The sequence below is a fragment of the Aricia agestis genome, chromosome Z (assembly GCF_905147365.1).
Source record: "Aricia agestis chromosome Z, ilAriAges1.1, whole genome shotgun sequence".
NCBI lineage: Eukaryota > Metazoa > Arthropoda > Insecta > Lepidoptera > Lycaenidae > Aricia > Aricia agestis.
The window spans coordinates 8,045,038-8,059,180 of NC_056428.1; the positions used below are offsets into that span (position 1 = coordinate 8,045,038).

At 32.7% G+C, this 14,143-nt stretch overlaps 2 protein-coding genes across 4 annotated transcripts in view; one reads left to right on the top strand and one right to left on the bottom strand.

Annotated features, from left to right (window-relative positions):
- Window positions 1-528: 528 nt before the first annotated feature.
- On the bottom strand, window positions 529-1,776 carry LOC121739523. Its single transcript, XM_042132023.1, has one exon. It carries the CDS (start codon window positions 1,774-1,776, stop codon window positions 967-969), a length of 810 nt encoding a protein of 269 aa, XP_041987957.1. The 3' UTR covers window positions 529-966.
- Window positions 1,777-3,623: 1,847 nt separating this feature from the next.
- The window catches only part of LOC121738298 (nucleoprotein TPR), a 64,818-nt gene continuing 54,298 nt past the window's right edge, over window positions 3,624-14,143 (top strand). For all 3 annotated transcript variants that reach the window (XM_042130267.1, XM_042130269.1, XM_042130268.1), the window contains exon 1: window positions 3,624-3,843. In XM_042130267.1, the coding sequence (XP_041986201.1) occupies window positions 3,666-3,843 (178 nt within the window). In that variant the 5' untranslated portion in view covers window positions 3,624-3,665. The remainder of the gene's footprint in view (window positions 3,844-14,143) is intronic.

Sequence of the window (14,143 nt, forward strand, 5' to 3'; positions counted from 1 at the left end):
GCCTGTTCTGTCTAGAGTAGGAACCACTTTAAAGTTCATCACTATAGAACAAATGACCAAGACCCCTGTTCCACACAGACCTAGCACATCAGCACTATACGAAGATTTTATTTCAGAAGCCAAAAAGAGAAAAATTAACAAGTGTGAATTGCTAAAATTTCAAGATGATTTTGTGCATAGTGACATTATGAAATACTCATTACATAGTTTTATGATAAATCTACCTCAAGAAACTAAAAATGATATAGACATGCTCTTAGGCATAATGAAAAGTACATTCACAAGTGACATTATCAAAAGTGTAGAAGAAGCAACAAGGCAGCAGAATAAAAGTAGCTTATGGTATGAGATGCGGTATGGCCGCATAACTGCTTCAAAGGCCCATGAAGCTAGTGTCTGCCACACACCTGATGGAACATTAGTGGCCACTATAATGGGTGCGAAAATTCCTGATACAGTGGCCATGAAAAGAGGTAGAAAATTAGAACTTTCTGTCCGTAAGACTGTAAGCAAGAAATTGAAAAAAAAATAACTTCCTGCGGGCTTTATATCTGTAAAGACAATCCTGTGATTGCTGCATCTCCTGACGGTGTAATGAACGATGCTGTTATAGAAATAAAGTGTCCTACTAAGACCAAATCTAAAGGAAATTATATAAAAAATGGCATCCTTTCTGAAAAATGTAGAGCGCAGGTGCAACTGCAAATGTATGCAACTGGTCTGCAAAAATGTTATTTTTGTGTAGCGGACAGTAACTTCGAGCAGACACAAAAAGTTGACATCATTTTAGAATACTATGATGATGATTATGTAAATAACTTAATAAATAAATTAGATTCATTTTGGAAACACAATATATACCCCATATTACTATGTAATACAAATATATGTGAGTGAGCAATAAAAAACATTTTATAAAGGTAAAAATATATTATTTCATTTTGATTCCTTAACTAGCTAGCCACATTATTTAATTAGAGAATCCTGCAAATTAATTAGTGCACAAGCAATAATAATAATATGGTCAAGGAAACGACGCATATTTGTATTTATAACTGAATGTTGCTTTAACATGTGAAATTCCCTTAATCGTCTTATGACTCTGTCAATATGAATTCGTAAGCTTGCAATGATTTTAGTTTGTCGAACTTCAGATTTAGTCAATTTTGCACCAGCACTTACATTAGGTGGTCTTAATAATTTCATTCCTTTTGCATGAAGTAAAGGTTCAAGGTGCTTAAAGCCTCTGTCAGCCAAGATGTAAGTTCCTGGCTCTAACCCATTTATAAAGCTACAGTTTTCTACTATGGTGACATCACTGGTTCTGCCACCGAACCCTTGTGATACATAATTGACTAAACCATTAGGTGTACATGAAATTAAATACTTCACAGTATTCCCTTTTTTGTAGTCTGACCATGTTAATGCCTGATATAAAGCCTTGGAGGGTTTCTGTATATCGATTTCCAGACAATCAATGATACAACTGACATTGTAATAATTGTGCCTGAATGCAATTGGGAGATTCTTTTTTATGTTTTTTTTGTCTAAAGCAACAATAAATTTGGTTAATACACTACTTAATATTGGGATATTAGACAAAAATATTTTACTTGCATATGATAGAGATATTCCAAAATTATCTTCTAATTCTAAAAATGTGCTATTTAGTCTAATTTTCTTTAAACGAAGTAAAATATGTTCAATTTTTATATTAGTGTGCTTATGAATTAACTGAATCAAAAAATAACAGTCTTTGGAAATACCAATATACATTGTGTAGGTTTGTTTTCAATCAAACGCATAGTATTTTTAAGGCACTGCATTTTTTCCATATCTTCAGTCTCGGTGGCAAAACTCTCAGAGTCAGTCACTTTTGATGATGATGATGTAGATGTAAGTACAAAAGGAGACAAATGGCCACTTTCCAAACAAGATATTTCACTGTCTGATCTTTCATCTTCAAGGACAATCTTTTTCTTCACTGCGTTAACAGCTCCTGAGTGTGATGGATGAAGACGACATGGTTCAATTTTCAAGGGTGAAGTGAAACTGGATGTTGTACACACTTTGGACGGTGAGGTAGAAATACTTTTATTTTGTGATCGTACTTGCACAGCTTTGCTCCTAAAATGTTTAGTCACTTTCATTGTTACTTGAACAGATTTTTCAACGGTTACTACAGTTTCAGTAGAAGTTTCTTTGTCTAGAGTTTTTGGTATTTCTGAAAAGACAAACGCACAATATTGATTATTTCATACAACAAATTTTTAAGTTTCAGTATTATGTCATAATAAATACATAAATGGCATGTACCTTCCAGCATAACAGTATCTTGTAGGTACTATAATACTGTCATGTTGTTGATTCATACTTTCAACATCCGTTTCAGTAGTGCTTTGACTTTCCAAACATTCCGCAACAAGACTTTTTCTTTGCCTTTTAAGGGACGTATCTCGAGAAGGTCCAGCTTGAGGGGACAGTCGTCTCTTGCGATCCTCTTGACAGTGAAATTTTGTCGGTACAGCCTCATCTGTCAAAAATATCTTCTGACTGAAGCCCATTTTGTATTTCAAGTAGTTTGTTGTATCTTTTTCTATCTGTAATAAAATAATACATAATAATATTAAAGGTTTTTTTGTTTTGATTGATGATCTTTTTCCCATAGTGCCCCGTTTCCTTTAGGCCAACCGATACCTCTATTTATTGTATTAGTAGTTAATGTATTTAGGATTCAGTACCTATGACATGGTATGTTTATATTTCTCTAAGACCCAACTATGACCTACTTATATCTAATTTACAAACATTTGCCAATGTTATATGTACCGTACCGTACGGTACCTATTTATCAATGTTGTGTTTGACACAAAAGACAATATGCGACAATATTTTCAAAACATAATACCTACATTAAGTACAGGTTATTATTATGATAATCTGGTATGAAATTCTAGATAACTTCTGTCTAGTGTCTTATTAACTTAATTTAAATACTTACTTACATCAAAGTGATCTTCACACATAAAAATGTTTGAATGCGATAAAACGCTCTTTGGGTCTCTTCGAGCTAATTGTAACCACATTTTTCGTCTTTTGGGATTAGTTGGAACGGAAACGAATATTTTTTCTGGAGTTTTTAAAGACGTATTTTTACATTCTGGCACTGCACACCATTTATACACCATTATCACGGATTAATTAAAGAAAAACCACGGAAAAACAGCTTAGCTCTTTTGATTGTAACTTTGTTTACTTGCCAGTGACGTCATCGACGTCATGTGATCGTCGCCATTTTCTAAATAGCGTTTTTCGCGCGACTTGGAGAATTTAAACTTTAATATTCATTTTCTTTGCTAATACAAAATATTTCCCGGAAATATTAATACAATATGTTTATTTCATAACAAAGAATAGTTTAAAAATATTTTTCAAAAATTGTCAAATACCCTATTGAACTAAACGAGAAAATCGCACGAGACTCGCCCGAGGCTCTCGGCGAGAGTGTACAGCCGACATTATACGACAGTTTAAATTAAGTCTATGCCTACAGAATATAGGACAATAGACTATAGACCAAAAGCATAGAGACTAGAGTAAAGAGTGCAGATCACAGAAGCGCAGATTTTGCTTGAATTTTGCGTCTTTCATGCATTTTTTCAAAAATGGAAGCCGCCAGTGTGGAAACCGGCGATAAAAATCATCTAAATAATGTTTTATCCGGCGAAGAAATTGCCACCATACCCAACACAATTGCAAACAAGATTAACTGCTATATCGACCAGAAATTTGAGGAATATCTAACTTCAAAAGCCTTACATGAAAGTAGTAAATCACAGATTGGTGAGTACCGGCGTCGAATTGCTTAAAATTTATGTTTCAGAACCCTTCAGCTTACAATTAATGTTATATTTTATAAGAATAATCAAACCCATATGAATAATTGATAAATTTAAATACCTACCCTATCAATGGCCTCATTAAAACGCACCTTCCTGTTGTTTTATGCTTTTAGAACATTGTAGGTTGTAGTATATAATCAAAGGTTGTAGGTATGTTAACATTTCTTAGATTGTCAGTTACAGTTAAAACATTGAACGCACACTTATCGGAGCCGAAATAATGGAACGAGCCGAAAGAAACGAATTTTAGAATTCTTTATATAGGTTGTTGGGGTGAACACCGTTATCATTAAAACCATCAAATGAGCCCGTCATTCATTTTGACGGGCTCATTTGATGGTTTTAAAGTATCTCATACAGGTTTGTCACAGGCGGTTGTCAACACGCAAAATCTATTCAACACTTTGGTTTACAACACGTTTACAACAGTGTAGCTGGCAACGCACAAACCCGTTTTTGCCGTTGACAACCGCTGTTGTCAACCATGTATCAGATACTTATGCATAACAACCTGTATATGAAATCCTATGAATGAAACGTCACACATTTGCCCGCGTCGAATCGGTCGAATCTGGCAGGACCCCAGTAATGCCTTCTGGGAATTCGATACATTCAGTTCGTTCGGTTCGGCTAAGTGTGTGTTCACCTTTATACAACACCTTGCAAAGGTATATTTTTTTTTTTATTATAATAACCCTATAAATTATCAGAGCAATGTTTGCAAAATTTTGCCCTGATTATTAGGTTCCTTTAAAATTTAAAACTTGTAATTTAAAGTTTTGTATACATAGTGTGAGAATTGATTTGAATAAAACATATTTTTGCTACCTTATTCCCCATAAACGGGTAAAATAATTGAATATAATATTATTCAATAAGAAATTTGGTAAATTTTTTGTTTATTCTTTATTTATTTTGATTTATTTTGACTATTCCATAGTTCTTACTGTGGTTATTATATACAATGTGGCCTGACCAGTGTCTGAACTCTGAGCCTTTAATGTTTTAACTCCCAAACGAAATTCAACCGCGTAAACAATTGATTTCTATGAATCTGTGGTCAAGGGATTAATGTTTTGATGTATCATGTAGGTATCAACAAAAATTGGCTGTCAATTTTTTTTTCTCTATTGTAAACTTTTTTCTGGCTCATTCTTGTCTGACCAATATCACAATAGACATAACGACCAGTAGTTCGACTGCAAAGAAACGGACAGGTTTCAATATCTGTCAAATTCGTCGGGTTTCACTAGGATTATGAACGGAATGTGCCTCGCGCTGGCTGATATAATAAATTTTTAAATATTAAAAATAAAGTTTTCAAAATTGGATTCTGACAATTTTAATCGCATGTGCCAAAACACAAACAAGTCGGCATACTCTATCATTCTGTCTACTCTGCCAATATTTTATAAGCGAATTGTTATAACTTCTTAACTATCTGACTGAGAGCACCTTTTTTGTTAAACTTGGTTTTTCTATGTTCCAATCTACGCTTAAAATTCTTCTATATTAAAAGCGAGTTTATACCAAGCCAATACTGGCTGCCAGTCTTATTGGCAGCCAGTATTGGCTGTGTATAAACTATACTTAAGCAATCAAATGAATTTTTTTAAATATTTTAATGTGCAATGTACAAGTTTTTATTTATTTATTTACCAAGTACAGGAGCCTCTCTGTTTTAATTTTCACAAATGCCGCCTTTTTATGTGCCTTAGATATATAATTATTATTAAGAAACAGACCACATACAAGCAGCCGACATTGAGCTCTCTGGTGCCACGCGAATGTCGACATTATTCTACACCTTGTCAGATATTCCGAAAATAGGGTTGTCAATACTTAAATTCTGTAAATACTTATCATACTATCAGATTTATGCTGTTTATGTCATTTACTTATTTTTTTTGGATACATTTTGCCAATTAAAATATGTGCCTTACAAATAAGTGAAATTTCAGACAAAGGTGTCTCTTGATCCGAAGGCACTGAACAGAACTCCTGAACCTTTAAAGATAAAAGTTAAGAAATTGCAGCATCACTTTACAGTAACATGATGTGAATATGTAGTTAAGATTCGTAGTGGCTATTTACACATGAAGCCTTATCTTATAGATAACTAAAAAGAGTAAAATTATTATTTTTTAACAAAAAATTTAAACCGACTTCCAAGGTAAAAACAATAGTCTTAAAAATATGATCTAAAAAGTATGAAAATATAATTCTTATTATTCATTACTCATTAGCGCCTTTAACGAAATTCGACTAAACAAATTCTTTTAAAGTCGGTACTGGCTAAGTTCCATGTCAAGTACCTCAGTTCTGGGCTGGTACCGAGTACCGACTTCAAACGAATGAAAATTAAGAACAATTGGTTAAGGTTTAGTCGAATTTCGAAAAATGCGCTAATGAAGAATAAGAATTACATATTTCATACTTTTTAAATCATATTTTTAAGACTTGTTTTTACCTTACCTGATTATTAGGTTCCTTTAAAATTTAAAACTTGTAATTTAAAGTTTTGTATACATAGTGTGAGAATTGATTTGAATAAAACATATTTTTGCTACCTTATTCCCCATAAACGGGTAAAATAATTGAATATAATATTATTCAATAAGAAATTTGGTAAATTTTTTGTTTATTCTTTATTTATTTTGATTTATTTTGACTATTCCATAGTTCTTACTGTGGTTATTATATACAATGTGGCCTGACCAGTGTCTGAACTCTGAGCCTTTAATGTTTTAACTCCCAAACGAAATTCAACCGCGTAAACAATTGATTTCTATGAATCTGTGGTCAAGGGATTAATGTTTTGATGTATCATGTAGGTATCAACAAAAATTGGCTGTCAATTTTTTTTTCTCTATTGTAAACTTTTTTCTGGCTCATTCTTGTCTGACCAATATCACAATAGACATAACGACCAGTAGTTCGACTGCAAAGAAACGGACAGGTTTCAATATCTGTCAAATTCGTCGGGTTTCACTAGGATTATGAACGGAATGTGCCTCGCGCTGGCTGATATAATAAATTTTTAAATATTAAAAATAAAGTTTTCAAAATTGGATTCTGACAATTTTAATCGCATGTGCCAAAACACAAACAAGTCGGCATACTCTATCATTCTGTCTACTCTGCCAATATTTTATAAGCGAATTGTTATAACTTCTTAACTATCTGACTGAGAGCACCTTTTTTGTTAAACTTGGTTTTTCTATGTTCCAATCTACGCTTAAAATTCTTCTATATTAAAAGCGAGTTTATACCAAGCCAATACTGGCTGCCAGTCTTATTGGCAGCCAGTATTGGCTGTGTATAAACTATACTTAAGCAATCAAATGAATTTTTTTAAATATTTTAATGTGCAATGTACAAGTTTTTATTTATTTATTTACCAAGTACAGGAGCCTCTCTGTTTTAATTTTCACAAATGCCGCCTTTTTATGTGCCTTAGATATATAATTATTATTAAGAAACAGACCACATACAAGCAGCCGACATTGAGCTCTCTGGTGCCACGCGAATGTCGACATTATTCTACACCTTGTCAGATATTCCGAAAATAGGGTTGTCAATACTTAAATTCTGTAAATACTTATCATACTATCAGATTTATGCTGTTTATGTCATTTACTTATTTTTTTTGGATACATTTTGCCAATTAAAATATGTGCCTTACAAATAAGTGAAATTTCAGACAAAGGTGTCTCTTGATCCGAAGGCACTGAACAGAACTCCTGAACCTTTAAAGATAAAAGTTAAGAAATTGAAGCATCACTTTACTGTAACATGATGTGAATATGTAGTTAAGATTCGTAGTGGCTATTTACACATGAAGCCTTATCTTATAGATAACTAAAAAGAGTAAAATTATTATTTTTTAACAAAAAATTTAAACCGACTTCCAAGGTAAAAACAATAGTCTTAAAAATATGATCTAAAAAGTATGAAAATATAATTCTTATTATTCATTACTCATTAGCGCCTTTAACGAAATTCGACTAAACAAATTCTTTTAAAGTCGGTACTGGCTAAGTTCCATGTCAAGTATCTCAGTTCTGGGCTGGTACCGAGTACCGACTTCAAACGAATGAAAATTAAGAACAATTGGTTAAGGTTTAGTCGAATTTCGAAAAATGCGCTAATGAAGAATAAGAATTACATATTTCATACTTTTTAAATCATATTTTTAAGACTTGTTTTTACCTTACCTGATTATTAGGTTCCTTTAAAATTTAAAACTTGTAATTTAAAGTTTTGTATACATAGTGTGAGAATTGATTTGAATAAAACATATTTTTGCTACCTTATTCCCCATAAACGGGTAAAATAATTGAATATAATATTATTCAATAAGAAATTTGGTAAATTTTTTGTTTATTCTTTATTTATTTTGATTTATTTTGACTATTCCATAGTTCTTACTGTGGTTATTATATACAATGTGGCCTGACCAGTGTCTGAACTCTGAGCCTTTAATGTTTTAACTCCCAAACGAAATTCAACCGCGTAAACAATTGATTTCTATGAATCTGTGGTCAAGGGATTAATGTTTTGATGTATCATGTAGGTATCAACAAAAATTGGCTGTCAATTTTTTTTTCTCTATTGTAAACTTTTTTCTGGCTCATTCTTGTCTGACCAATATCACAATAGACATAACGACCAGTAGTTCGACTGCAAAGAAACGGACAGGTTTCAATATCTGTCAAATTCGTCGGGTTTCACTAGGATTATGAACGGAATGTGCCTCGCGCTGGCTGATATAATAAATTTTTAAATATTAAAAATAAAGTTTTCAAAATTGGATTCTGACAATTTTAATCGCATGTGCCAAAACACAAACAAGTCGGCATACTCTATCATTCTGTCTACTCTGCCAATATTTTATAAGCGAATTGTTATAACTTCTTAACTATCTGACTGAGAGCACCTTTTTTGTTAAACTTGGTTTTTCTATGTTCCAATCTATGCTTAAAATTCTCCTATATTAAAAGCGAGTTTATACCAAGCCAATACTGGCTGCCAGTCTTATTGGCAGCCAGTATTGGCTGTGTATAAACTATACTTAAGCAATCAAATGAATTTTTTAAAATATTTTAATGTGCAATGTACAAGTTTTTATTTATTTATTTACCAAGTACAGGAGCCTCTCTGTTTTAATTTTCACAAATGCCGCCTTTTTATGTGCCTTAGATATATAATTATTATTAAGAAACAGACCACATACAAGCAGCCGACATTGAGCTCTCTGGTGCCACGCGAATGTCGACATTATTCTACACCTTGTCAGATATTCCGAAAATAGGGTTGTCAATACTTAAATTCTGTAAATACTTATCATACTATCAGATTTATGCTGTTTATGTCATTTACTTATTTTTTTTGGATACATTTTGCCAATTAAAATATGTGCCTTACAAATAAGTGAAATTTCAGACAAAGGTGTCTCTTGATCCGAAGGCACTGAACAGAACTCCTGAACCTTTAAAGATAAAAGTTAAGAAATTGCAGCATCACTTTACAGTAACATGATGTGAATATGTAGTTAAGATTCGTAGTGGCTATTTACACATGAAGCCTTATCTTATAGATAACTAAAAAGAGTAAAATTATTATTTTTTAACAAAAAATTTAAACCGACTTCCAAGGTAAAAACAATAGTCTTAAAAATATGATCTAAAAAGTATGAAAATATAATTCTTATTATTCATTACTCATTAGCGCCTTTAACGAAATTCGACTAAACAAATTCTTTTAAAGTCGGTACTGGCTAAGTTCCATGTCAAGTATCTCAGTTCTGGGCTGGTACCAAGTACCGACTTCAAACGAATGAAAATTAAGAACAATTGGTTAAGGTTTAGTCGAATTTCGAAAAATGCGCTAATGAAGAATAAGAATTACATATTTCATACTTTTTAAATCATATTTTTAAGACTTGTTTTTACCTTGGAAGTCAGTTTAAATTTTTTGTTAATAAAAATATTAATATATAGTAGATGTTTCTGTATTGAGTTTTTAATAAGTTCAATAGTTAATTTTCTATCTTAAATATTATAATATTAGGTTGGGGAAAAAAATTCTTCGCATTTTATATAAAAATTCTAAAGGTTTTTTTATAAAGTTTATTTACAATTGACGAAAGTATATAGGTGCCATTTTGTTCGATAACTTTTTGCCATCTTGTTGGTAGGGACATGATCCCATTGCTATAAAAATTTTGGGGCTTCTGATAAAAAACTGCGACAAGTGGTTTTGGCAGTCCTCTTGTGATGTCAACTTGACACTGCCTAAGGAATTCTGTAGCTACCGAAACAGGAGGAAATCAGAAGGTGTAAGGTCAGTCCAATGCAATGCAAGAACTATACGGCGGATGCATTAACACCTCTTGGCCAAACTCCCGTAATTTTTGCTGAGTGGCTAAAGATGTGTCAGGTCTAGCGTTATCATGTTGAAAAACCACACCCCTTCTGATGAGTAATTCCAGCCGCTTTCTCTCAACTTCTTGCTTTAATCACATCAGTTGTTCATAGTACAGTTCAGAATCGATAGTCCTGCCTGGCGGTAACAGCTCATAATGAATATCCCACCACACACACACCATCACCTTGTTGCGAGTTAACCCGGGTTTCGTCACAGTCTGTGAAGCCTGACGCCTTTGACCACAATCTTTTTCGCACGTTCTTGTCGTACGTGATCAACTTTTCATCACCAGTTATCAGCTTCTTCAAAAATGGTTCGGTTTCATTACGTCGTAATAAAAAATCACAAAAAGAGTACATGGTTCATTAGGTTTCTTTCAGTGAGCTCATGAGGCACTCAAATATCGAGCTTTTTTGTGTACCCAGCTTTTTTCAAATGCGATAAAACCGTTTTGTGGTCAATCCCCAGTTCTTCAGCTACATCGTAACTACTAATATGCCGATCTTGCTCCACTTGCTTGCTCCAGAAGGTCCCGTTTTTTTGGTTTTTTGCTTACTCATCAAAAACGGTGCATCGTACGAAATTTTCTTCTACTACATAATAAAAGCTAATTAAATTTTCTACAACTTTGTCCTTTACACTTTGTATCTATCTCCAATCATTGCCTCGCTATGAGCTTCTAAAATTGGCCGAGTGTGTTTTTTAGGGTTTTGTACCCAAAGGGTAAAAACGGGACCCTATACTGAGACTTTAATGTCTGTCCGTCTTCCTGACCGGCTGTCTGTCCATCTGTCTGTCCGTCTGTTTGTCTGTCCGTCTGTCTGTCCTTCTGTCTGTCCTTCTGTCTGTCCGTCTGTCTGTCTCCGGCTATAACTCAAGAATGATAACAGCTAGAGAGTTGAAATTTTCAGAGATTATGTATTTCTGTTGCCGCTATAACAATAAATACTAAGAACAAAAGAAATTAAATATTTTAGGGGGCTCTCATACAACAAACTTGATTTTTTTGCTCGATATCTATTGTGGCATAAGGTAGGCTGAAATGTTCACAAAATACTTAGTTATATTTATACTTTAATAATTAAAAATACATTTTAAATAAAATAAGTAATTAATAATTAATTTTTAAAGAAGCAGGGGCATATCGTCCAAACTAATGTAGCATTTTGAGACATACGCCAAATGAAAGGGCTTGAAAAGTTGAACATTTTATTGTATGACGAAAAATCACTATACTATGGGAGAAAAAGTTAATGAGGGTAGAAGGTAAGAAAAAATCACATAAAAACACCCTAAATTATTGCATCAATTTATAGTGTTGCTGGTAAGGAATGACTTCTGGAAAGTAATCGTATATGGCAAACTTGAAGAAAGTGTTGTGTTTTAGTATATTGTTTCATATTTTTAAGAAATGTATGGGAAAACAATAAAACCTTAAAAATCTAACCTTTTCTGGATTTAACCGTACATCGTTACCTTGGAGAATTTGTTTATAATAAGCAATACTAGCGAATGGTGCAATAATTCAGGCTGTTTTATTTTTTCTAAGAAAAAAAAACACCCTTTATTAATGCACCATGCGCTAGTTTTGCTAATTATAAACAATTTCTCCAAAGTGATATTCAACGAAAAAATCAGGCAAAGGTTGGATATTCAACATTTTATTGTTTTTTGTATGAGAAAAATCAAGTTTGTTGTATGAGAGCCACCCTAAAATATTTAATTTATTTTATTTTTATTATTTATTGTTATAGCGGCAACAGAAATGCATAATCTCTGAAAATTTCAACTCACTAGCTATTATCGTTCTTGAGTTACAGCCTGGAGACAGACAGACGGACATACAGAAGGACAGACAGACGGACAGACAGATGAACAGACAGACGGTCAGGAAGACGGACAGACATCAAAGTCTCAGTAATAGGGTCCCGTTTTTACCCTTTGGGTAGGAAGGCCAGGAATTAAACCAATTATTTTGTAACACTACATTATTAGAGAAACATAATTATATTAGTAATAAAAATTGTTCTAAGTAATATCGGAGCTGAGCTACGATTATTTTAGTATATTTATTTTTGCGCCTTAAGTTCACAAAATCAATAGTAACTAACGTTACCTTATGGAGCTATCATTAACAAACAGGTATAGAAAGGGTATATAAATCTGTTGGATATATATTTCTCACTAGCTATTGCCCACGACTTCGCCCGCGTCAAATATAAGTATAATTATTGTTCTTGTGTATTAATGTGTTGTAGGACTTGTAGGTAAAATGACTCTAGGGTATTGTCCCCATAATATAATGTCGATTATTTCCACTATTTAGCGAATTTTGGCAATAGTTCAGTATGAGTTATGACGCCGAACGTCACCTTTCGGCAGAATTTTTAGTCTAGCTTTTAATCTACTTCCCGGCTCATACACGTGGAGCTGCAGGAATGTTTTATAGAATATTAACTATTTACCTACTTACACAAAAATATTAAAAAAATCAAAATGGATCTTTAAGAAATTCGAGAAAAAATGGATTTGCATTTTTTTGCAAAAGAAAAATAAATAGTTAAAAAACTCATTAAATGACGGCGCGTCTTCTAAAATATACGAATATTAACTAAAAATAAAAATAAATGATAAAATGAATTGTACTTGTATCTATATCTACAGGTTGTAACAAAACTAAGTGATAATACTTTAGTTAGACTTTAGAGTATATATTATGTGTCCCTTGTATAGAGTTCACTGTGAAAGAAGCAGCGCTGAAAGACATTTTTTTGTGATTTACATGGGCAAGCGCCCTGGCGTAAAGAGTTTCCCCATACAAAAGTGAAAAAAATATATGTTTTCTTTCAGCGCTACTACTTTTACACTAAACTCTATACACGAGATTCATACACAGTACACACCCTAAAGTATTATCACTTAGTTTTGTTATACCCTATTATATACTAATATTATGAAGCGGAAGTGTTTGTGTATTTGAAAGTGCTAATCTCAGGAACTGCTTGTTCGATTTGAAAAATTATTTTTGTGTTGGATAGCCCATATATCGAGGAAGGCTATAAGCTAATAAATAATGCAGTTTTTTATTTTATTTTCCTGAGTATTCATGTTATGATTGAATTTACTTTTAGTTGAAAATACGAACTTAAAATGCCTAATATCTCGGCTCCGATATAGTTTAGCTATATGTCCCCCATAATAAAGTTTACTCCCCTTGATATGTTCTTTCATAATATGCCGGTTTAGTGAGTGGCCGCGAAATTTGAAAATGACGCAAATATTACCCAAACCCCTTTGGGCTACTCTCACAGATACTGCATTAGGTCCATAAAAATCACAATTTTTTTTCGCGGCTTGTGTTGCATTTGTACCTTTTTGTAATAAAATTTTAAAATGTATCGAATTTCTTCATTACAGTCACTTATTTTAACAATAAGAAAAACAAATGAAAATCTCACATTTACCTAATTTGAATATGGAATTGTCTTCTGTAAAATTAAAACTTTTTAATGATGATATCAAAATCAGCTAGTCTATACAACAGGGAACATGCAAATATAATATTTATGAAAAGTTTGCTATTAAAACTTAACTGCAAGGTTAATATTTTATAAAATATTGTTTTTTTTTTACAAAAATTACGAATTAAAAGTAACTTGAAACGGAACGGATTTCAAAACACCAATCAGCGTTCAATGACGTCACACATGCTATCGCCGCGTTCCACTTAACGTCGAAATGCCTCCATTTTGAGCGTTTTGATCGTTTTTACGCTAAATGGAATGCGGGGCATGACAATTTTTGAGAGGGGG

Coding starts and splice junctions, on each gene's coding strand:
- LOC121739523 (XM_042132023.1), bottom strand. CDS start 1,776: ATGTATATTGGTATTTCCAAAGACTGTTATTTTTTGATTCAGTTAATT.